The 24,692-nt window shown below is 57.1% G+C and overlaps 1 protein-coding gene across 2 annotated transcripts in view; it reads right to left on the reverse strand.

The window, feature by feature from the left end:
* Nucleotides 1–375: 375 nt before the first annotated feature.
* Nucleotides 376–24,692, reverse strand: part of LIG1 (DNA ligase 1) — a 33,470-nt gene continuing 9,153 nt past the window's right edge. The window contains exons 5-28 of one of the 2 annotated variants that reach the window (XM_081107662.1): nt 23,743–23,838; nt 21,926–22,033; nt 20,747–20,866; nt 20,467–20,542; nt 18,125–18,151; nt 17,903–17,983; nt 17,578–17,634; nt 17,325–17,497; nt 14,572–14,738; nt 14,061–14,137; nt 13,131–13,222; nt 12,818–12,917; nt 11,891–11,976; nt 11,179–11,294; nt 10,194–10,289; nt 9,823–9,933; nt 8,971–9,042; nt 6,755–6,899; nt 6,549–6,631; nt 4,735–4,887; nt 2,831–2,884; nt 2,036–2,179; nt 725–817; nt 376–599 (exon numbers count right to left, since the gene is read on the reverse strand). In XM_081107662.1, the coding sequence (XP_080963788.1) occupies nt 510–599; nt 725–817; nt 2,036–2,179; nt 2,831–2,884; nt 4,735–4,887; nt 6,549–6,631; nt 6,755–6,899; nt 8,971–9,042; nt 9,823–9,933; nt 10,194–10,289; nt 11,179–11,294; nt 11,891–11,976; nt 12,818–12,917; nt 13,131–13,222; nt 14,061–14,137; nt 14,572–14,738; nt 17,325–17,497; nt 17,578–17,634; nt 17,903–17,983; nt 18,125–18,151; nt 20,467–20,542; nt 20,747–20,866; nt 21,926–22,033; nt 23,743–23,838 (2,417 nt within the window). In that variant the 3' untranslated portion in view covers nt 376–509. The remainder of the gene's footprint in view (nt 600–724; nt 818–2,035; nt 2,180–2,830; nt 2,885–4,734; nt 4,888–6,548; nt 6,632–6,754; nt 6,900–8,970; nt 9,043–9,822; nt 9,934–10,193; nt 10,290–11,178; nt 11,295–11,890; nt 11,977–12,817; nt 12,918–13,130; nt 13,223–14,060; nt 14,138–14,571; nt 14,739–17,324; nt 17,498–17,577; nt 17,635–17,902; nt 17,984–18,124; nt 18,152–20,466; nt 20,543–20,746; nt 20,867–21,925; nt 22,034–23,742; nt 23,839–24,692) is intronic. The other variant, XM_081107663.1, reaches the window with a different exon arrangement.

The raw sequence follows: 24,692 nt of genomic DNA on the forward strand, positions 1-24,692 counted from the left end.
CCGGGAGCCTCTCCTGCCTCCGTGGCAGCACTAAGGATGTTGGACATCCCCCAACGGCTCTTGGACTGCGAGAGGGTGCAGGCCCGGCTGAGGGACCCCCACCCCCACTCCAGTGCACAAATTTTGTGCACTGGGCCTCTAGTATTTTAATAAATAAGTAAAAACAAACATATGTCCCCAATTGCACCATCCACATTTCAAGTGCTCGCCAGCTGGCCGGTGGCTGTCACACTGCACGGCGGGTGGAAGATGTTTCTGTCGCTGCCAAGTTCTGCCGGAAGGCGCTGCTTCGGACAGCCCCTGGCACACTGGCACGTGCCCTCCACGTGGAGCTATCAGAGCACCCCCAGAGCCCGGCAAGCCCTGGACACGGAGCAGGGGGTTGATAATTATTTATTTTTTTAAAAATGACTAAATCCCACTTTAAACCACACCCTCACACACACTGCACACTGGATCTGCGTATTAACGCCAGAGGCGCGGGCCCTGCCCGTCCCGGAGGGCAGGGCCTAGTAGAAACACTCCTGGTCCGGGTCGGAGTCTTGGTCTGTGTCCTCCTGGTTCTGAATCTGACTCTGCCTCTTGTACAGCCAGGCCACCTGAGGAGACAGGGCAGGCGGGGGTCGGAGCCAGGGCTGCCCCCCACCCCTCGCCCCGGCAGGTCGGCGGCCACTTCTCCCAGAAGCTGGTCGGGCCAGGCAAGCACACCCCCTCGAGGCCTCACCTGGGCACTGGTGGTGGCCTGCTCCGGCGTCTTGTCTTCACGGACGCGAACAAACCGCGGGAAGCGAAGGGAGATCCCCTTCTCACTGTCCACCTGGGGGGCAGGGCGATGATGGGGGCCTTCCTGTGGCCCAGCCTCGTCCCCATAGAGTGGGGCTAGCAATGGGCTGTTGTCAGGGTTCAATAAGGTGATAAGCCCTTGGGACAGTCCTGGCACGTGGCAGCGCTTAAGAAACGCTAGCTGTGCCCTGGCTGGTGGACAGAGCGTCAGCCTGCAGACTAAGGGTCCCAGGTTCGATTCCGGTCGGGGGCACATGCCCGGGCTGTGGGCTCGATCCCCATTGGGGGGCGCGCAGGAGGCAGCCGATCAGTGATTCTCTCTCATCACTGATGTTTCTCTCTCTCTTTCCCTTTACCTTCTTTTCTGAAATCAACATATATTTTAAAAAAAAGAAACGCCAGCTGTGGCAGCTGTGTTTTAGGCGGTTGGCATTATCAGGGCCAGGACAGGGAGCAGCGGAGTCAGGGTATGGATTCTGGAACCAGACTGTGGGGTCAAATCCCAGCTCCCAAAGCCCAGGAGCCATGAGACCCGGGGCCAGTCCCTCAGCTCCCGGCTCTGCTTCCCCACCTGCAGGCTGGGCTGCTCAGTGTCCTGAGGACTAAATACGTGCACACAGGTGCCCTGCTGCTGGCACAGCGCCCGCTGCCCAGCCTGCTCCCAGCACTGGGTCCCGGGACCCTGACCTCATGAGTGAGAAGAAATGCGATCCCAAACACAAGCTCCACCTCTGAACGGAGCCCGCTTCCAACCAGAAAAGCGGCGGCTAGACGGACAGATCCGAAGAAACCTCAAAGGAGGCACACTTAAATTCGAGACCCCTTCTCCCGCAGGAGGAGGAAGCTCAGAGCCCGCGCTGGGCCCAGCGCCTCCGCGGCCCCGGCCCCCCAGCGCGTGGCGAGGGCTGAACCACCAGTGAGAGAAGGGACTGGACAACGAGGTGCTGTGGGAATTCATACGGTTAAAGAAATGTAACAGGATGTGTCATCAGCTTTTACTTAAAAGAACTGTGTTTTCAAAAATTACATAAGAGCTGAGTGTGAAACAGCAATTTCAGTTTTCTTTCTACTCCTGGGGCATTTCTCTTAAAAAATAAAAAAAAAAGAGACTTTTGACCCTGTTATCTGACTCCCAAATAGAATGCAAGCTCGCGGTTCCCCAGTCACCCCCCAGGAAGGGCGGCCGTCCGCAGGGCCCCCCCAGTCCCGTCTGGAATTCTTTGGAGCGTCTCCCCCAGGCGCAGTCACTCACCAGGCCGCGGGCGGCGGGGTAGATGGGCGAGAGGGAGAGGTCCGCGCACCTGACCTCCCACACGGTGCTGGGCTCCAGCCAGTGGTCGGGGGCCACGGCGCCGTCGGCCCGGACGTAGGAGCGAGGGGTGGGCAGCACCCGGGCCTGCAGGCAGCGGCAGGAGGGGGAAGAGAGGGTCTCGGGTCTCAGAATCAAGATGGAGGGTTGGGGGGTTGGGAAGTGAGGTAAATGGGGGAAGACAGACACACAGACACTCCTTAAGGTACAGGGCCAGGAGTGGGGGTGGGGAGAAATGGGAGAAGGAATAAACGAAAGACAGAGACCCTGGGAGCTGAGACTGACAGAGAGAGGGGCAGAGACCCCAAGAGGTGGGGAGAGAGAGAGAGAGAGAGAGAGAGAGAGAGAGAGAGAGAGAGAACACCAAAGAATGGACAGGAATCGAATCACAGACACCAACACAAAAGACAGTCACACCCAAAACACCTGTGACCATGACCACAAACACCCCCACTTAGCAGCTCAGCCAGCACCCTAAGGATCGGCTTGGGGAACCCTGCAAGAGCGCCCTCCCCCGAGACCGCCCCCTGCTGCGGCCGAAGCCCTGAGCTTGGGGAGATGGGGCCCCTGACTGGCGGGCAGCACTGGCTAGTAGCCGGCACGGCTGGGACTTGCACCCCCAAAGCCGGCTGCACTGCCCCCTGCTTGTGGCACCCAGAGCCCGAGCTCACCAGAGCCAAGAGCCCGAGCTCACCAGAGCCAAGAGCCCGCCGCAGAGGCGCAGGCCCGCCCGCTCACCTGCAGGGTCTGGTGATACTCCTCCAGCTCCTCGTCGCTGAAGCCGGTCCCCAGCTGCGGAAGGACGGGGCAGGTCAGCGGCCGGCACTGCCTCCCTGCTCCACTGAGGCCCCGAATCCGCACACCAGCCCCCAGCCCGCTCCAGCCTAACCAGCACCCACAGAAACCACCGGGTGCTGAGCATCCAGCCAACCCCTCCCAGACCCGGGGTGGAGACAAATCTCGGGGTCCCTGCTCCTTCTGCTCTGTCTCCCTGGCCCGGAAGTCACTTCCTTGGGCCCGACATCCCACCTGCCCCGTAACTGGTGTCATGTCCAATCAGAACACTGCCAAGAGTTTTTCTTCACCCACCCAGACAGTCAAGGCTAAAAAATACCCCTTGATGCGGGCAAAATAGCAAGATGGACAACTTCAAACCACTGATCTAAAATGTCAACAGAAAGCCCTTTGAACTGAGAGCCTTCAAATCTTCTCACTTTTGCCTGGACAGTGTGGCTCAGTGGTTGAGCGTTGACCTATGAACCAGGTGGTCATGGTTTGATTCTGGTCAGGGCACATGCCCAGGTTGTAGGCTCAAGCCCCAGTAGGGGACATGCAGGAAGCAGCCGATCAATGGTTCTCTCATCACTGATGTTTCTATCTCTCGCTCCTTCTTCCTTCCTCTCTGAAATCAATAAAAATATATTTAACATTTTTTTAATAAAAGTAAAACTTTTCTCACTTTTGTCCCAGCAGCAGCTCTTGCAGAAAACTATTCTAATAAATTATGTAAAATGGTGACAGATTGGCGGCCACAGATACTTGTGAATCGTAAAGTCTCTTCTTCACAGACGAAGAGTTAACGCACGCGCAGTGCTGACTTAGGAGAACAGGTGGCAATGCAACAGCTACCCCCACCCCGCCAACCGCGGGCGCTGGTTCGGGAAACCGGGGCCCGGCTGCGGCTAAACGATCAGGGCCGCAGTCCCGTCATGGGCACGTGAAGTGCTGAATGGCCTGGAGAAACCCCACGCTTTCCATCTCTAGGACTCAGGCAGGGATAGCACTGAAACACAGTACTTCTGGGCAGTGGTTCTCAACCCTCCTAATGCCGCGACCCTTTCATACAGTTCCTCATGTTGTGGTGACCCCCAATGTCGTTGTTACAAATTGAACATCATTAAAGCATAGTGATTAATCACAAAAACAATATGTCATTATATATGTGTTTTCCGATGGTCTTAGGCGACCCCTGTGAAAGGGTCGTTCGACCGCCAAAGGGGTCGCGACCCACAGGTTGAGAACCGCTGCCCTAGGGCAAAAAGCAGTAAAGCGAACTACTGGTGGAGAAGGATCACTATTTTGTAAAGATAAAGCGTTCCCTCCAGGTACTGGGATTGTAGGTGACAGCGTACTCTCTGTGCCAAATGTGTGCAGCTTTAAACAAAGGAAAAAAGAAATGATGTTTCCCAGGATCCCTTGCAGAGGGGCTGGGCAGGAGCAGAGCTCTGACCAACGCACCTTCCCAGAAGTTGCTCACTGGCTGAGGCGGACTCCGGAGGCCCCTGTCCCTCCTGCAGCCGCGCTGTGAAGCAGAGGCTGAAGCGCGTGGCAAGCCCACTGCGGGGAGAGCAGCAGCCCGTGTCCCTGTGTCCCTCCTGCCACCGGCGAGTGGCCTGCCCCTTCCAGGCCTTCCATTACACGAGAGAAAAAGAAACCCTTCTCTCTCTTAGGCCTCATTGTCTGACTCCATTCCTAACCCACACGGCTCCCTCGCATCTTTCTATTCTCGCCCGTTTTTCTACATGAAGCAAGTCTCCAGTAAAAGTAAATAAGAACGAGGGGAAGCAGAGGTGAGAGCCGCCGATCCAGCCCCCGGCCGTGGAGCCCACCCCGGCGCCTGCCCAGCCCTGCCCAGCCCGCACCTTGCAGATGGCCTGCAGCTCCTCGCTCTCCTCGTCGTAGGCGGCCAGCAGGAAGCCCCCGTAGCGGCCGGCCCGCTTCCCGCGGCCCAGGTAGGCGCCGATCACCACGAGATCCAGGGTGTCCCCCACGCCTTGCAGGTAGTCCTTCTTCAGCTGGGGGGAGGGAGGGCGGGCGGTGAGGGGGGATCGCGGAAGGGGTGGGTTGGGAGAGGCTGGAGAGGAGTTTCCGTAAAGAAGACCGAGCGTGGCCGCTGAGAATGGACACGGAACGGGCACCTAGGCTGAAAGAGGCGATGCCACGGGAGGAGCAGGTGCGACGGGGGCTGGGGAGGGGGCCAGGCCGGACGGGGAGACCTGGGGCCATGCTGGATCCCCTTTCCCTCAGACGGAGACCGGTTCCACTCACTCCTTCACACAGAGAACACTTATCCGTTCGTTCCGGAAACAATAGTTAGTGCCAACTGTGAGCCGGGCAGGAGCTCGGCCTCGGGGACGCATAGGGGCTGTGTCCTGAGACAGGAAAGGTTCCTGCCCTCAGAGCTGCTTACAGTCTGTGGGGGCAGACAGACCACAGACGATTCATAAAGGTGCAGGCCTGGCCAGCTCAACTCCAAGCCCTGCCCTGCTCCGGTCCTCCTGCCCCTCATGTCCCTCTCCATCCAGCCTCCGTCATTCCTACCCAACAGCCTCCCGCCTGTGCTCCTGTTCCTGCCCAGCACCCACACCCGTCACCACCCACGGACCAGCCAGAGCACCTGTGCAAAACGACAAGCAGGTCACGTGCCTTCTGCCCAGAACCTCTGCTGGCCTCCGAAACCCAGAGGAAGCCCCAGTGTTATTTTCCACGGCCCCCATGCGCTGTGATCGGGGCCTGCTCTCCACCCCGACCCCACAGCCACTGCCTCGCTGCCTTACACACCGAGCTTGTTCCGACCCCAGGGCCTTTGCACTTGCTGCGCACCCTGCCTGGATGGCTGCTCTGATCCTCACGTGGCCGACCTTTCCTGTCGTCTGTGTCTTGACGCAAATGTGGCCTCTGGAGAGGCTTTTCCAATTGCCCTCGCTGCCCCTGAGCTGACTTCTTTCTTCACTCAGATGCCCGTTCCATGTCCATTCTCAGCGGACATCACTACTGGCCTCTGCCTCCCTGAGCCCTGCTGACCGCCTTGCCCGACGTGATGTGGACGGCCCGACATGGAAGGCAGGCCCAGGGAGAAGAGAAACCTCATCGGGCTTTCCCACTGCGGCCTCGGGGCACTGAGCGGGCGATTTCATTAACAAGGACTTGCAGGGGGGAGACCTGAGGCTGCAGCGCGAGGCAGAGGGTTCAGGAAAAGGCTCCTGAGCTCAGACAGGGTGAAGTACAGGACTTGAAGTCAACGTCCCGGTAGGGAAAGATCTCCGGGTCCAGGGCTCAATGGGAAGGCTGGGGGGATCCAGGGCTTAGCGGGAAGGCTGGGGGGTGGGGGGGGGGGGTCCCAGGGCTCAGCGGGAAGGCTGGGGGGGTCCAGGGCTCAGCGGGAAGGCTGGGGGTGGGGGGTCCCAGAGCTCAGCGGGAAGGCTGGGGGGTCCCAGGGCTCAGCGGGAAGGCTGGGGGGGTCCAGGGCTCAGCGGGAAGGCTGCGGGGGTCCAGGGCTCAGCGGGAAGGCTGCGGGGGTCCAGGGCTCAGCGGGAAGGCTGGGGGAGGGGGGGTCCAGGGCTCACCGGGAAGGCTGGGGGGGGTCCAGGGCTCAGCGGGAAGGCTGGGGGGTCCAGGGCTCAGCGGGAAGGTTGGGGGGGACAGGGCTCAGCGGGAAGGCTGGGGGGACAGTCACCTTGAGCCAGTTGTGCGATCTCTTGGCGATCTCGTAGGTGGCGTCGACGTCCAGGGTTTTCACCATCAGCCCCTCGCAGGAGTCTGAGGAGACACAGTGCCGCCCTGTGAAGCCAGGGCTCACAGCGGCCGGAGCAGGCAGGATTCGGGGCGAACCGTCCAGGGTGGGTCAGATCACAGCAGAGGGGAGGGGAGCGGGGCCCTCACCTTTCACCGACTGCTCCAAGAACTCCGCGATCTGGTCCATGTCCTTGGTGTCCAGGGAGGTGGCGAAGACAAACTCTCCCTCCGTCTCCACAAAGTTCTCCCGGAGCAGCTGCCGGCGTCGGGAAAGGGGCTCACGGACCAGGGACTGAGGGGCGGGCGAGAGGGAGGGATGTCATTGTGGAAAGAAAGAGAAAAGTCCCCAAAACAGGGAGCACAAGTCACAGGGAGCTAAGGAGAGCCTGGAGAGGGGAGAACCAGCCAACATGAGGTCCTGAGAGTCTAAGTACAGGCTGGCCAGGGCCCGGGGGCTGGAGACCACTCAGATCCCGGGGGCCCCAGGGGCATAAGACAGGAGCCACAGCCCTGCTGGAGCTTGATAGGTCTCTTGTAACTAAGACGACGGTTCCTTTTTAAACACCAGTTGAATCAAGGTAGAAAGAAGCCTACGATCATTCTGCTGTAACACAGACATGCTCCTGAGAGGGTATTTTCTATGTTAATGCAAAGCCAGCAACCTCTTCCCATAAAGAACCAAATTCTACTATATTCTCAGCTCTGCAGGATACTCCCATATTTGTCACAGCACCTCAACTCTGCCCCCTTAGGACAGAAAGAAGCTGAATGTGCAACTGACTGCCCGCCCTGGTAGGCACTGTGCTGGGAACTAATAGACACACAGTGTGACCACTTTTTAACTTTGGAATTTCTGGAGCCACGTAGCTCAGTTGGTTAGAGTGTTGTCCCAATGCACCAAGGTTTTGGGTTCGATCCCCAGTCAGGGCACATATAAGAACCAGCCAGTGAATGCATAAATGGAACAGCAAATCAATGTGGGTTATTTCCTCTCTCCTCCCCACCCCCCCGCCCTCAAATTAATAAAAAACATTTTTTGAAAAAGTAGGGAAAATAGCAGTATAGGTAAACGCAGTACTCACCACCTCCCACAACCACATCGAAATTTACAACTAAAATACAGAACCACCATCATTCAGAACCACCTGAAATCTAGCTGGAAGTCCTACGACTAAGGAATTAAAGCAGCAGCACATCAAGACTGGTAGGAGGGGCAGAATCAAGCAAACAGCTGGTGCCATATCCACATGGCGGTTTAAAATTGGGAGGGATATCTTGGCTGTGGAGGTTTCCCTGGGGAGCGAGGGGTCCCAGCCCCACACCAGGCCCCCAGCCCAGAGTTCCAGGGCTGGGAAGAAAAGTCCCCATAACTGTGCGCTATAAAAACCAGCAGGGAGCCCTAACTGCTGCTCAGTGGTTGCGTGTCGACCCATGAACAACCAAGAGGTCACAGGTTCAATTTCCCAGTCAGGGCACATGCCCAGGTTACAGGCTGGATCCCCAGTAGGGGGTGTGCAGGAGGCACCCGATTGATGTTTCTATCTGTCCCTCTCCCTTCCCCCCCTCTCTTAAAAAACAAAACAAAACAGCCCTAGCCAGTTTGGCTCAGTTGATAGAGCACCGGCCTGCGGACTAAAGGGTCCCAGGTTTGATTCCAGCCAAAGGCACATGTCTGGGTTGTGGGCTTGATCTCCAGTAGGGGGCGAGCAGGAGGCAGCCAATCAATGATTCTCTTTCATCATTGTTGTTTCTCTCTCTATCCCTCGCCCTTCCTCTCTAAAAATCAATAAAAATATATATTAAAAAACAAACAAAAACAAAAAAAACACATATTTAAATAATAATGATGATGATGCCTGGCCAGCATGGTATAGTGGTTGAGTGTCAACCTATGAACCAGGAAGTCACAGTTCGATTCACTGATGTTTCTCTCTCTCTCTCCCTGTCTCCTTTCCTCTCTGAAATCAATAAAAATAAATTTTAAAAAAATAATACAATAAAACAAAATTTAAAAAAGAGAAAGTGACCACACTACAAATAATAATAATAATAATAATTAATTAATAAATATATAATGAAAGTGATGATCTCAAAAACATTGTCTTAACACGGGCTGGATCCTCACGTCTGCTTCAGGCAGCCACACCACATGGGGAAAGCCTGCCTCACAGATGTGCAGTTGGGTAGGGAGGGCCTCCCAGAGCCCTGAAGGGTCCCGGGGGCCCATGCAACTCCTTGGACCACGGAGCACGACTGCCCAGGAGTGGCCTCCCATCTCAGTGACGTGACAGAGAAGTGAAACTCAGGCCCCTGGCTCCCAAGCTCACCCCTCGGCTGCCCGGGGAAGCGAAGCCGGGACTCACCTCTCCATTGAGGTAGATGAGATCGAAGGCGTACAAACACACCTGCACCTGGATCTCCGCTGCATCCACCTCCTGGGTTGGGGCAGAAGAGAGCAGGGGTGGGGAAAGGTGAGTCGGGCCTGACTGGGTCCCCTCCCATCCTGCCTGAGGCAGACACTGTTGTCACCTACCACTCTCCCCTGCTCCCACCTAACGGGCCACACAGCTGCGAGGGTGGCAATGCTGCTGGCCCCAGACACCGGACGGTGATGGCTCTCAGCTGATCCCAACCTCTTCCCCTTTGTATTTGCTCTCTCAGCCTCCCTTGCAGCTAATGGTGGTGACATGACACAATGCTGGCCAATGAGAATAAAGAAGTTTGCTGGGGTGTAGGCGTGGGGGCTCCTGGAACAGACCTTCTTTCATAATAAAACACAGAGATGTAGCCCTAGCTGGTTTGGCTCAGTGGATAGAGCATCAGTCTGCAGACTGAAGGGTCCCAGGTTCGATTCCAGTCAAGGGCACATGCCTGGGGTTGCAGGCTGGATCCCCAGTAGGGGGCGTGCAGGAGGCAGCTGATCAATGATTCTCTCTCATCATTGATGTTTCTATCTCTCCCTCTCCCTTCCTCTCTGAAATCAATAAAAATATATTTTAAAAAAACAAAACACAGAGATGTAGGAAAATAGCTCTTCCTGCTTTCTACTTGGCCTGCTGGGATGAGGATGCAATGGCTGGAGCTGTGACAGCCATACTGCACTGGCTGAGACCTGCGTCCTGACGAACACTCTGACCCTCTGGGGATTGGGGCAGGACTGGGAGGAAGAAGAGGGCGGGCGGGGCCGCGGCAGGCAGTGAGGGGGCTGAGGCTACCTTGCGCTTGCGGGTGGTGAGCACCTGGAACGGCTGTATCTGCTTCTTCTCCCGGTCCCAAGCCACGGCTTCTGTGTCCAGGATGAAAGATGTGACTGACGGGAGTTTAATCTGAAAGTAGAAGGGGGAGCCCAGGGCTGGTGAGAGGTGGAGCCGAGGCCAAAAGGCAGACGCGGGGAAACAAATGTCCTTTTCCTGCTGTAGCTCTCAAGGTCCACTGACCACTTGAAACAGAACCCAAGGAGACACGTCCACACAGACCCATATCCCGGCTGCACCGAGCTGGCCTGGACCCACCCGGTTCCTTGCAGCGGTCACTGCAGCCCCCGCCGGAGGGGAGAGAGAGAAGGGGGGGGGGGGCAGACACCCACCTTGGGGATGCGGCTGATGATGTCCGGGTACTTTCCGGTATTGTCCTCCTGATTCCTGCTGAAGATCTTCACCTCCCCGCCTTCCAGAAAATGGATCTTTGGCAGTGGGGGAGGGGAGAGGACGTCAGAGCCCGGTCCAGCCCAGGCAGCCCCTCCTCTCTCTTCTGACCCCACTGTACTGGCGGAAGGTCCCAGAAGCTCTGAAGGACTGGTGCAGAGACCTGAGCAAATTGTCTCCTTCCGAACAGATCTCCACCCCCCACCCCCACCTCGTCCTCTCATCATCCCAGGCCCACCCCCCTCCGTCCGCACAAGGGTCTTGCTGTGCGATTTGGCTGAATGTTATGCTGTGACTATGGTCCTGGGTTTTCCTGTTACTGTATTTACTGTAATACAGCCTGGTCACAGTGCTCAAGCAGAGCTACATCGATGCCATTTTATACGTTTGTTATCGCGAGAAATAATTATGTGGGGTGTAACACATATATGACTTACAACCTGGATGTATATGTATTTCAAGTCACTGTCACTGCCGTAAGTCATTTTGTGTCTTATTTTTTCTCTGTGTTTTAAAGATCCACCTGTGACCTGGGGCCCAGCCAGCCGCAGGCGATGAACAGAAAAGCCACCTGAGCACCCTTAGGCCCGACAGGCCGCCTCCAGGCCCGGGTCACAGGACTCACCCTGTCTCTCTACAGCTACATGGCATCTGTGACAGGAACACACCCACCAGCAGGGCCCGAGCACAGCGGACCCTTCCTGAGCGCCCACTGCTGTGGGTCAGGAATTTTGACGACTTTACCAAATAAAATCGATTTTCAAATCAGCCAGTGAGGGGGTGGTTATTGCACCCGTTGCACAGAGGAGGCGTGCCCCGAGAGGCGTGCAGGGCAGACGGGCCGGGTCTGGGCTGGCTCTGACTGCCCCCAGCCCCTGCTCTCCGGCCCTGTCCGTTCTGCTGAAGGGATGCGCCCGCCCCCCATACCTGTGCCCTCTGCCCGTCGTATTTGTACTCGCAGGTGAAAGCTGCCTCATCGAAGCGCTTCAGGACCTCGCTGACGCCCCGGGTCGGGTGGGCCAACATTGGTTTCAGGGGGACCCCTGGGAGGGGAGAAGGGAGCGTTAGGGCAGAGGGGCAGAGGGACCACCAGCTGTGCGACTGCTGACTGCACACAAGCGGTGCGTGCAGGGTCTGGGTCACACCCACAGGACCCTGGCTGTGCCCTCTCTCTTTCCGTATCTAGAACGGAGACGTCAGCCATCTGTGACCACGTGCATTAGGGTGACAACCTTGGGGTGACAGGGTGGCAGGGGAAGAAACCTGGGTCCCTGGGGATCCCAGAGCATAGCTGGCTGCCCTCCCTGGCCGCTGCCTTCCTCTGGACTCGTGTGTGAGATTCTGTCCGGCCTGACCACTGCCCCTGGGGAATCCTGGCGACAGCAGCCTCCTCCCGACCCAGCACAGAGCGGAGCTCCCGGGGGAAGCAATGGGTCTGGGCCCCCGGGAACACTCCACCCTGGGGACAAAGAAGATTCTTCGGGTTCTTAGAGGAGTGGCCCTCACAGCCCCCGGAGGCAGAAGCCAAGGCCCAGAGGAGGGAGGGGAGCCTGAAGGAGGGGCAGCCCCAGCGCCCCCGAGCCAGCGGTGCACAGGGAGAGGCTGCGGTCAGGCCTCCGAGGCCCCGGGCGGCTTGTACCTGGGCTCAGCTTGCAGTGCTCCGGCAGCCCTTCCAGGCCGTGCTCCAGCAGCACCGGGACGATCCGGTCCAGGTCAGGCACCTGGCTGGGGGGGGGGGGGGGTGGCAGGGGGTGGGTGGAACAAGGTGGGAGGTGTCCTTGCAGAGCTCAAAAGTCTGGCAGCCTAGAAGCTCTGCTCTCAGGCTGCAAGATTCACCTCTGCCTGCCTGTCCCCTGGTCCCTGGGCAGCCCCCACCTCTCCCTCCTCTGTCCCCTGGTCGGCTCCCCTCTCCCTGACTCCTCCTGTCTCCTGGCCCCTGGTCGGCCCCCACCTCTCCCTGACTCCTCTGTCCCCTGGTCGGCTCCCCTCTCCCTGACTCCTCCTGTCTCCTGGCCCCTGGTCGGCTCCCCTCTCCCTGACTCCTCGTCACCCTGCCTCTGCTATCTGCCCCCGTCCTCCCTGTGTCCCTACACATCCCTCTGACCCTATGTCCCTCAGTCTGAGCTGCCTTCAGCCATCTGTCATCTTGACTACACTAGAAGCACTCAAGGACATTAAAAGCAAAACAAAACACAGTATTTCTTCCAGGCCGGGATCCACCTCCCAGAGGTGTCAATTTACTGGTTGGGGAGGGAGGGGGAGAATGAGAGCACGTCTGCAATCCCCATGTGCAGGCAGGCCTGAGACCCCTGCCCGGGCCTGGGGGCTCTGCAGGGCTGCTCACTGCCCGGTGCCCAGCACCGTGGTCCCGGCCCAGAGCAGGTGCCCGTGGGCATGTGTGGAATTGCTCATCGGCCCTCCTGCCGCTGACACTCTCTAGGCTGCCGCCGTCTCGCTGTGGAGGCTGCAGGCCCGGTCCCCCCACATGGCCCTCCCTGGAGCCTGTCAGGCCGCACGTATCTGACCCCTCACTGTGCCTCGGTCCTCAACGGCCCCCGGGTCTCACCAGAACGTCTGCTTCAGGATCATGCCTTGCTCCTCCAGCCACGTCTTTCTGGCCTCTGCTGTCTTGCCCTTCCCAGCATCCACCACGGCCGGGGGGAATTCTAAGACAAGAGCCAACAGAAGAGGCTTTGGGATGCCCACCCCCCAGCCACCCCAGGGTCCACAGGGTGGGGTGCTGCAGACAAGGAACGGAACAGGGAAGGTCTGGAGTGGCAGCAGGAGGCAGAGCCACCAGGGAGGGGTGTGTGGGCTCAGAGAAGAAGGGATGCCCGGGCTTACTCAAGGGGTGGGCACTGGACCCCATGGGGGCTCACCTTGGCCTGGAGGCGTGAGGCTCACGGCCTGGGCGAGGGCGGCCAGCACCGACTGCTCTGCCAGCCCGAGGCGCAGCCGTCCACTCAGGGCTCTGGGAGAGAGCGGGTACGAGGCAGTGGGCTTGAGCACACCTGTCCAATCCTGCCCCCCACACCTTCCTCTCCTCCAGGCTCCCCCACCTCCACCCTTTGGAGACCTTATCCTCACACCAAAACCAGCTTCAGAGCCAGAGGGGCCCCAAACACCACAGCCCCACTTAACAGGTGAGGAAACCGAGGCCAGAACAAGCACCCCTGGCACCTCCTGGGGCAGAACCACGTGCCTCGCTGGTGTTGTGGCCTCTCATCTCATCTGAGAAAGGGGTGAGGCTTTCTGGGGAGGGGAGGGGCAAAGCCAGCCTGGAACCAGAACACAGCAGCCTGCCCCAGTGGTGACAAGTGTGTGATGGGCAAGGACCTGTCGCGGGCACAGGCCTTCACCCGAGCCAGCAACCTGGAGGGCGAGGCTTACCCTCCCTGCGCCCCGCCTCCCCTCTGTAATCTGGGTGAGGAAAGCGCCTGCCTTGAGAGCTGCAGGAGGCACTGATGGGATGGCGCATGTGGCCCAGGACAGGGCACCAGAAACGCTCCAGGATGTCAATGGCGTTTCCCTGCCATGGCAACCACCTGGCCCCCAGGCTTACTGCCAGGCTCAGGCCAAGGCAGACATCACTAATCGATCGTGGCACTCTCCACCCACGAGCCCGATTCTTCCCCGGGCAGGACCACCCAGGAGGAGCTGGCCCGAGGGGACCTGTGTCCCCACTCCCACGGGCTGGCTCTTCCCCAGCGCATGCTGCTCCCATCTCAGGGCTCCAGGCACCGGCAGGGGCTCCAGCTGCCTGTCCCTCCTGCCTCCCCGTCTCCCCGCCTCCCAGCCCACACACTCACCTGGTGATGAATCGGGCTTCTGAGTGGCGGCAGGCCACAAAGAGGCCTTTAATGATGTCCATCTTCCTGGTTGTGGACTGAAGAGGTGGGGGCAGAGCAGTCAGGCCCAGGGGGCGGGGAGAGGACCCCACCTCCTCCCGGCCATCCAGCTGCCTGGAGAGATGCCGCCCTTGGAGCACCTGCCCCCTCGCTGCACCCTTTCCCCGCTCCCCCAGCCGCATGCTCAGTAAAGGGCCTGCTCTCCTTGCCTCCCTAGCTTTGGTCAGCAAATGACCGAGTCCTGTCACGCAGCTGACACTAGGTCAGGTGCCAGGATCTCAAGAGGAGGTTCCCGCAGCCTTGAGCGGGGAGGAGAAGGAAGCTCTGCACCCCTCCCGGAGCTGATGCCATCCAGCCCCGGAAAGTCTGACCAGCCGCCCCCACCCCCGCCACAGGCCTGGCCCTGGGTCCCGGAGGCGAAGAGCACAGGGTCGGGGGTCGGGGGTCGGGGCAGGGCCGCTCCCCCACTCACAGCGCTGCCAGTGAGCCGGGCGATGTCTCGGAATTTGGCAAGGACCCCGGAGGCGGTGAGGGCGGGCGGGGGCAGCATGAGCCTCTGGGTGCTGCGGCTGTTCTCGGCCACCAGCCCCACGTCGCCCGTCTCGGCGGCCTCAGCCCGCACCAACTCGAGCTGCCGACCTTGGGGGCAGAGCGTGAGGAGCAGGGTGAGGCCCGTGGCTGCACGGCGACTCTCTGGCATTTTCTCCAGCCCCCAACCTCCCCATTCCCGGAGCCCGCCCACTTCCTGAAGGGGCTCATCCCACACCCGTCTCCACTGCATTGGTGTGAGAGGCCTACTGCACGTTCACGTGGAGTGCGGGGAGCAGCGGGACGGACCCGTCCGCACCAGGGGAGAGGCTGGAGTGGTGGCGTCAGTGTGCACATGGGAGTCAAAGCCACGGGGTAGCATGAGATTACCAGGGGCGAGTGTAGACAGAGGAGGCCAAAGGACCCTCTGCCTGCCCCCTAGCTGACCGTGAACACTATCCCACAGTGTCCAAAAGGCCTTTGCTTTTTCTTTTGTTAGCCTTTTTTAAATTTTTATTTACTAATTTTAGAGAGAGGAAAAAAGAGAGAGAGAGATACATTGATATGTTGCTCCACTTAGTTATGCGTTCATTGGTCGATTCCTGTACGTGTCCTGACCGGGGATCGAACCGCAGCCTGTGTGTATCGGGATGACACTCTAACCAACGGAGCTTCGCAGCCAGGGCCACACTGAACTTCGTGAAGTCACCAATTTAACACTAGATTGCCCAAGGAAGTCATTTTGACTGCTTTTTAATTTCAATTAGAAAAACAATTATGTATATAAGGACACAATGTCTTAGAATTTTGTGACTTTTTGTACAACATATAAATGCGTTTATTAATAATTGTAGTTACCTTATATATATGTGTTATACCTATATTGCCCAAAAGCAGTCATTTTGACTGCTTGGGACATTTTAACTCTTATTATTGAATTGAGTAAATTTCTTATATGACCAATTCGGCTCTGTATTGAAATAACAGTTTTCATTTTTTTTCGATTACCGTCACATGATAACATACAAGTACATGATAAATTGTTGATACTTGATTAGTTGCAGCTGCTCAATAAGCTAAACTAATACTTGTTATTCGAATCTTTATGCAGTGACACTTGTTCTAATAAGTTGTTTATTTTATTTCTTTTGCGCCCTAAATTCATGAAAGAAATGTCGAATAGAAGTGAGCTCTTGGAAAAGCTAAGGAACATAAGTGAAGAGTGCTCCGATATTATTCTTTCACAATGCAGCCATTTTGACTGCTTTTGGGCAATATAGGGATATACTCAATTTCAGTCTTTCTAGTGTTAAACACACAGATGTGTCTTGGCCTCACTCACTGCCCAGACTGGGCCTACGGGCACCCCTCGCTGTAAGAGCCGGGGGCTGGGAAGTGGAGCCGTGAGTTGCCACAGCTGAGACCACATTCTCACTCCATCAGAGCCAACTGCCCCTTTCCTCACAGCACAGCGGCTGGGAGCAGGCAGCTGCGAGGCTGAAGCCACTGCCCGCTGTGCCCCGTCCTTGGCGCCTCACCGCTACGGTACCTTGTGTCTCTTTTCTACGCTGAAAAGAAACGCAGAGTTGACGCCCTATCGACACGTCATTTCGATACAATCCTGACTCTAACACACACAGGAATGGAGGGAAAGCAGCTCAGAAGGAAACAGGCACTTCCGTCTTGGGCTGCCCGGCCCCAGCGCTGCAAGGCGTGAGCAGACAGACGGAGTGGTCGGGCTCGTGCCTGTACGTGGAACCGCACGGAAGGGGCAGCGACAAGTGTGACCCTCCTGTTGCGTGCGATGTGGAGACACGACCTGCCGACGGTGGAAGCATTTCCAAAGTGCTGCCCGACTCTCACAAGCCTGCGGCTGGGCCACGAGGAGGCGCTCGCAAGTGGGCGCAAACGTGCTGAGGACGTGGCTCCCCACGTGTCGGCGGCCCCGACACAGGCCCACGTGAAACGACGCACTTCCCTGAACGTGTCCGCCTCACCAGTGCCGTCCTAGTGGTGGTTCCGCCATCCTCCCAGTCAAGCAAGATCCCTGACCCCCGAGCCCGCAGGTCCCTCCTGTCCTGTCTCTCTCCACACCACCCTCGCCTCTGCTCCTGCAGGCCTGGGCCCCACTCCCCTTCCCCCTGGACCTTCGCCCCAGCCTCCTCCCCAGACTCCCAGCTTCCTGTCCGTGCTCCACATGGGCTCAGAACTGCCCGGGCCCCTGCCCCTTGCCAGCTCACAATCCCTCTGTGGCTCCCAAGTCCCTCACAACAAACACCAAGCCCTGGACGCCCTGGCAGGCAGGTCCGCCCCACACGCCGCCAGCCTCTCCATAAACACGGGCGCGGCCCCTGCAGGCCGCCAGCTCCATACCCCTCTCTTCCCTCACCTCTGGGCCCCTCCGGGCTCTACTGCTCGGCCCTTTAGGAGCTCCACTACCTGCCTAAGCCCAACCCCCAGGCCCGCCCCCAAATCCTGCGCTCTGCCAGTGGCATCTTCCCCGGCTGCTCCTCTCTGCCCCAGGCCCAGGCCCGTAGCACTACGGGTCCAGGTCTCCATCACCTGCACCGCCCTCACACCCTGCCATCTGTCCCAGGTCCTCTTCACTCACTGCCTCCTGAGCCCTCTCCACCATCTCAGACCCTCCCGCCTCTCCACGCTCCCTCCCGCCGAACGTCCACCGCAGCCCCTCCTCACCTGTGGCCTGGGCCACCGCCTTGAGAAGGACGCCATCCCCGACGCCGAGCTCCAGGCCCTGCTGGGGGGGCCCGAGGCAGTTGAGGCTGAGGTAGAGGATGGGGAGGAGGTCTGGGGGCGACAGGGCCACCACGGAGCGAAGCAAGTTGCTCAGCGTCTCCACCATCCGGAGCCTGGAGGAGGAGAGGGACTGCCAGGCCAGGGGCAGAGCCGGAGGCACCCGCCCCGCCCGGCCGGCCGGCTGATTCCTTACCGAGCAGAAACCTCCTCGATCTTCTCAAACGTCCGGGCCACAGCCAGGTAAGGGACCCTGGGGAGGGCAGGGAGACACAAGAGCAGCATGTAAACCCGCGCTGTCCTCCACCCACCTGCCTCCCCGAGGCGGCCTTGTGATACCCAAAAGCATGCCCACCCCTGCTCCCGCCTGCTCCCCGGGGTTCTCTCTCTGTCCCCTTCAATGCTGCTGTGTCCCCAAAACACAGAGGAGACCCTGGACAGTGTCCTGCGACTGGTCTCCTGAGAGGCCACTGCAGCGACAGGGACTGGAGTACGGCAGGGCGGCCAGGGCGAAGCCTCACTTCTGGCCCTGCGTCCAGCACGCGTCCTGGATGGGATGGTAGTTTTTCTTGGCAGGGTTGTAGCTGGATGGGTCCAGGGGGCTGCGGAGGCAAAAGGGAGATTAGACGAGGTAGACGCTGGATTGAAGAGAAGCCCGCTCCTCCGACTAACGTTTCCTGAGCACCTACCACGGCCAGGCACTGTTCTAGGCCCAGAAGTAAATGAAAATAAAGTTTGCTAACCTGGAGCTCACATCCGAGTGGGAGAGTCTGGGGGAGAAAACATAAAAACAAGTAACTTTAGATAATAAAAAATATTTCAGAAAACAAAATAAAACGAAGTACAGGGAGAAAGCGGGTTGACAGATGCTACTTCAGAGGGGCGTGGGGAAAGGCTTGAGCAGATACATCTGAGCAGAATGACGCGAAGGGTGAGCAGAGTGTTTATCAGGGAAACGAGCATCCCAGGCAGGGGGAACAGCAAGTGCAAAGGCCCTGAGGTAGAGACATGCTCAACACATTTGAGGAACAGAAAAGGGGTCCACGTGGTTATAGTGGAGCATGGTTTTTGGAGTCCACACTACGAGACCTACGATCCCTCTGGGCCTCTCACCAGCCCTCCCTCGCTCACTCTGGGTGGGCAGCACGAGGAGGGGGTCACAGGGCGCCATGAGTGCCAGGCACTGTGCTAAGAGCACACAGCTGTTAGCAATCCGTCCTGCAGGTACGGGCTCTTCCACATTTTCCAGACCAGGAAACTGGGGCCCAGAGTGGTGAAGCAGTTCCCCCCGGTCACACAGCTAGTAGCAGGGCTCCAGACTGCTGACCCCTACATCACAGCCTCACGATGACCCTGTCAGAGCCAGCACAGCCCCGACTGCAGCCAGACCATTTGGTTCAAATCCCTGCTGCGTCACCAACCAGCGGTGTCACCTGGAGAAGTGGCTTCCGTCCCCAAACCAGTGTCTCCATCTGTACAATGAAGCCACCGAAATCCTACAGTGACATGTTGTCATACGGGTTAAGGAAGAAATAGGGTAAGGATTCTCGCGAGGTGCATTTTGTGGGGATTATTTGAAACACAACACTGATGCTCTGGCCGGTGGTTCTAAATGGTTAGAGCATCTGCCTGCAAACCGAAGGGTCACAGGTTCGATTCCCGGTTAAGGGCAGGTACCTGTGCTGCAGGTTTGATCTCCGACCCCAGTCCGGGCACATGCAGGAGGCAACCAATCAATGTCTCCCTCTCCTTGATGTTTCTCTCTCTCTCTTCCCTTCCCTCCCCCACACCCCCCTTCCATTCTTTCTAAAAAGTCAATGGAAAAAAATATCCTCCAGCGAGGATATTTTAAATAAATCAATGTAACCCTGACTCCCAGCCTCAGGCCTGTATCTATTCCAAAACTGGGGACCGAAGGGCACATGGAAGGCTCCAGATTTTTCAGCTCTTCCGCCGATTCTCCTGCAGACAGGACTGTGGATGGAGCAGGTGCAGGGCTGTGCACGGTGAACTGTACAGACTCCGTGTCGAATAAATGTAGCCGTCCTGGCTGTTTCTATTGTTACCTCAACAAGAGGCAGCAGAGCATGCTGGGTAGGAAACTACAGCCAGACTGCCTGCTTCAAATCCCAACTCTGCCACACTCCCCGTTTGCAGCCTAAGCAAGGCCCTAAAATCAAGTAATAGTAATAACGGTAATAACAGCAGCCGCTATAAACCTGCTGAGCTTGGCCGGAGCCGAAGCCTAGTCTACATGCTTCCGCCCTCAGGAGGAGACGGGCACAGAGGCCGTCACTCCCGAGGCCACACAGCTGGCAAGGGTGGAGCGGGCTCTCAGCTCTCCACGCTCACTCCCCTCGCTGCGAAAAGGGTACCAACAGCATCCACACACCCTGGTGCCGTGAGGAGCAGAGGCCCACGGCCTAGCGCCTGGGACACGATAACAGTGGATGTCAACTTCCTGTCATCAATACGTCCCACTTCAAAGGTGAGAACTGGAGGTCCCGCAGGTCGGCCTGTCACCTACAGGCAGCCATCAGGCACAGACACGTGACCGGGCTGGGAGTGAGGTAAGAAAAAGGGTCGCAGGATCACAGGAAATAAGGAAGGAGACATAAGACGTCGTCGATGGTAGAGAACCGCCTGTACACATGCACAAGCACAGATGCACGCCCAGGCGGCATGGCGGGGCAGTGGTGAAGGGAGCCCAGGCTTAGGAACTGGGGGACAGGAGTCCCAGGCCTGGCCTTACCCCCACCTCCCTGTGGGACTCGGGGAAGCCGACCTAACCTCTCTGGGCTCAGGGTTCCAATGCCTGTGAAAAGGCTAAACTACCCGCCTCCGCCGCAGGACTGCCGCAGAGGAAGAGAGCCTGTAGCTGGACCTGACACAGCACGCGTTCAAGAAAAGGAGCTCGCTGCCCTGACCGGTTTGGCTCAGTGGATAGAGCGTCGGCCTGCGGACTGAAGGGTCCCGGGTTCGATTCCGGTCAAGGGCATGTACCTTGGTTGCGGGCACAGCCCCAGTAGAGGACAGTGGATCTTTTCAATCCACTGTCCTCTCTACTCAACAGATGCTGACTCACCCCTTGGACGCCTCCTTTCTTGGGGTGTCAGGCCCCTCTTCTTTCACTTCCTGTTTGACTGCCGGCTTCCGGGGGGCTGGGAAGGAAGCCAGGAAATTGTGGGTCCTTCTCCTGACAGCCCCATCCCACACCCCTCCCCGACTCTCAGTAGCCAGCGACAAGCCAGGAGACGCAGTCGTCAGACTTTCTAACATAAGGGGCCTGCGCTCTCGCTGGAGAAAGGCCGGCCCGCCTCCTCCCAGCACCGCCCCGGGGAGGGGAGGCAGGAGGAGAAACTCACTGAAGAAACTGCTGAGCATCTTGGGAGCTCTGGGGGGCGGCTTGGCCTGGTCCTCGTCCTGGGGTTCCTGCTTCACCACCACCACGGGCTCTGAGCCACTTTCTGTCGGCGGCTCGGCTTCTAAAGTGAGAGGTCGGACGATGCTGCTGCGAACTTTCCACCCTGAAGCTTTTTACTGTTTAACCCAGCGGTTCTCAACCTCGGCTGCCCATGAGAATCACCTGGGAATCTTTAAAATCCTGATTTCTGGGCCTCACCCTCCGGAAATTCTGTTTCTTTGTGATGGGGTGGGGCCACAACATTAGTAACAAACAGAATTTCTGGAGGATGAGGCCCGGAATTCAGGATTGTAAAAAGATTCCCAGGTGATTCTAATGTGCAGCCAAGGTTGAGAACCACTGCTCTAAATGGAAAACCTCACCAACTCGGCCCTTTTCCTCTGCCCAGAGCAGTGGTCGGCAAACTGCGGCTCGCAAGCCACATGCGGCTCTTTGGCCCCTTGAGTGTGGCTCTTCCACAAAATACCATGTGCGGGCGCGCACGTACAGTGCGATTGAAAATTCGTGGCCCATGCGCAGAAGTCGGTATTTTGTAGAAGAGCCACACTCAAGGGGCCAAAGAGCCGCATGTGGCTCTCGAGCCGCAGTTTGCCAACCACTGGCCCAGAGCAAGCTTTGAGCCTGATGCTTTTTTGTCGGTACTAACTCAGGGGATTCTAGCATTTAACCCCAAACTGGAGACCTATGGAAAGGGTAAAAGACATCGCAGCCCGATGAGAAAATGTCCCCACTTCTGCAGCTGCGGAAAATCAGGTACCACTCTGCATCCTGAAACGGCCCACGGGTTGTTCCTAACTCAGGGGGCTCACAGACACCGGATGGCGGGGCTGGTGAGGGGCAGGCTGGCCTCTGAACCCCGCACTCAGCCTGGTTGTCCAACTTAAAAATTACCGCTCAACTAATTACTCAGTACCTATGATTCCTGAGATGTATTTTGTTGCAGGATGACTGGCACTTTCTCACGTGCATGCAATAAAACAATAACAATAATAAAACCCAGAATCCACATGTAAACAGCACACTTGAGAATCTACGTCTCATTTAAATGAATTGTCCAACCAAGACATCTGACCCCAAAAGCAGAGATGGGGCTGCAGGGGGAAGAGGATCTGAAACTCACTGCAGGCGTTTTGGGGTTCGGGGGGCGTCATGGGCAGGTCCCCCTCTTCTGCTTTCTTCTCTTTGGCCCCTTCCGGCTGTGGGAGGTTTTCTGTTGGGGTCTCTGCTTCTGAGGACACACAGGAAGAGAGAAGGCAAAAAGTCACTTTGACCCCCAAGGACATTTCACCTCCTAAGACGTTCTGCCCCTTTATTCTTTCTTGAGCCAATCAAGTGTGTCTGTAAAGTAAGCATGTCAAACTCGCTGCCCACGGGCCACATGCCTCGTTTACTTGGCCCGTGTTAGCCTTTGAGTTTGACATGCCTGCTGTACAGGAACGGGAGGTGGGGACCCCCAAGGGAAGCCAATCCCGTGTTCACCTGTGCAGCTGAGCAAGGCCAGCCTTTTCTTATAAACAATTATTTTAGAATTAGAGACCAGAGAATAGGAGTTGTATGTGATAACTTGTTACAGATTATAATTAAAAAAATTAAACTGACTGAAAAAAATCATATCAGGGAAACAATAAAAGTTGTATAAACTTGGGAAAAATTTATCTTAGTAGAAAAAGCCACCCACCCCCACATCCCCAGACACTGATAATTAATTCATAGTAAAATTCATTATTGACTAAAAATTGCCAACAGGAAATGCAATCTCCCCCGGGAAAGATGAGCTTAATAAAGACCTTTTATTAAACAAACCGACAGTGGCAAAGGCTGCAGCTGGTCTAATCTCAGGCCCCAAAGGATCGATCGATCGATCAGACATTTATCACTGCAGCTCCCCCGTCACCAAGACGCAGGAACTCACAGGGACACCGCAGGACACCTGACACTTTCAAAGGAAACTGGGGACTGGGCGCCACACTGATGAACTGCTACGTCAAGGTACTTTCGTTTTCAGTAGCGGGTCACGGTCCTTGCAGTTTCTGATGTTACAGTTTTTGCAAAGCTGGTTTTCACTAGTTGCAGTGATAAAAACCAAGCACTGCACAGAAATCAGCACGGGGCAGGAAACAGGAAATGAGGGTGGCAGTCTGCAACTGGATTCCAGTCTGAGAAGCGGTGCAGCGCCCAGGAGACATCCTATTATAAACCATTGTGACTACTTAAGAATAAAACAGAAATATTAATTTTCCTCTCCACGTATGTGTGTTATTTTCCTCAAGTGCCCGAGCTCCTAGAACAAACAGTGGTTTGGATATCCACTACTTAGTACACAGAACTGGTCTGGGACCAGCCGCGGGCACCATGAAAAAATGACAGACACCGCGGGGTCTGGGAAAACGTGGGAGCCTCTGCTTCCTGGTAAAATTTACAAGGAAAAAGGGGATCATTTAGACCAGGGGTCCTCAAACTACGGCCCGCGGGCCACATGCAAATACAAATATTGTATTTGTTCCTGTTTTGCTTTTTTACTTCAAAATAAGAGATGTGCAGTGTGCACAGGAATTTGTTCATAGTTTTTTTTTTAAACTATAGTCCGGCCCTCCAACGGTCTGAGGGACAGTGAACTGGCCCCCTGTTTAAAACGTCTGAGGACCCCTGATTTAGAGGAACGTATTTCCAAAAAGTAACAATAAAAAGTGGGAAACTGTATGGAAGCTACACTGAGACAGCCAAGTGACTATATTCCAAAATGCTCTCCTAATAAAGCCCCATATTGGTGTGTGGGTTGACAGACGTATTTACATTCATGGACACAGGCATCAAATCAGTGGGGTCCTAACACCTTGTCCTCCCAGATGGGCCACGCCCTTCCAGACTTCCCTCTGTGCAGTCAGACACACAGACAGACACACACATGCGCACACACCCCTCCGCCCGGTGCCTCACCTTCCTCCACCTTCTTCCTCTTGGCTTCTTGGCCCTTGTCCGTGCTGTGCTCTTCTAGGACATCCTGAATCTTCCGTTTAGAAAACTGCTTTCGAGCTGGGAAGGCAAAGGCTGAGGTGTGGCTGACTCGCTGGCCAATCTGCCCCGCCCGGGAGAACTCGGCACCACGAGCAACCCAACCCCCTTGTGATGGGGCTCCTGAAAGGCCCTGGGTCCCCCCCTTCTCCTCCTGCCCACAGCTACTGCCCAGTGGGAGCCTTGTCCCTGGAGCTCCCGCTGCCTCCTGGCTGCATGACGGTGAGCAGTTACTTAATCTCTCTGGGCCTCACTCTCCCACATCCGCAGGACGGAAATAATCCCAAAAATTAAGCACGGGTGCAACAGACTCAGCCAGTCCCAACTGCAGCCAGTGCACTCCGTGCCTGCATCCCCAGGAGCTGACCATCTCCGTGTGTCCTGGACACATTTTCCAGGACCTCAGAAGCCTGGTGCACCCGGAATCTACAGACCCTGGGAGTTCCCTCACCCAGAGACTAACGGTGCTGGTGTATAAGCACCCAGCTCCCCGCACTTCCGGCAGATCATTCTGCACACATTTAGGCCAATTCCCAGCGCTTCCCCAGAGAATGACGCTCCAGCACCCCTGGGGGGGGGGGGGGGGCGGGCGCGACTCCCCTCCCCTGAATCACTGTCTGTCTTCTCTGCACCTCCCACCTTCCCAAGAAATGGTCTGCACTGAATCCTTGTCACAGAGTTTCAGAGCCTGTTTCTAGAAGATGCCAAGCTGAGATCACATGGCGAAGAAAAGGCAGCTGTAATGATTCTCATCAATTCTCACCTTCTCCCTGGTCTCGGATTCTTCCCATGACCCCAGAGGGACCTTCAGCGGCTGTGGCGGGAACTGTCCCTGCCCTGCTCGAAAGCTTCCCACATTCCCCGCCCCCACTCCG

The sequence above is a fragment of the Myotis nattereri genome, assembly GCF_964212035.1.
Source record: "Myotis nattereri genome assembly, chromosome: 15".
Classification (NCBI taxonomy): Eukaryota; Metazoa; Chordata; class Mammalia; order Chiroptera; family Vespertilionidae; genus Myotis; species Myotis nattereri.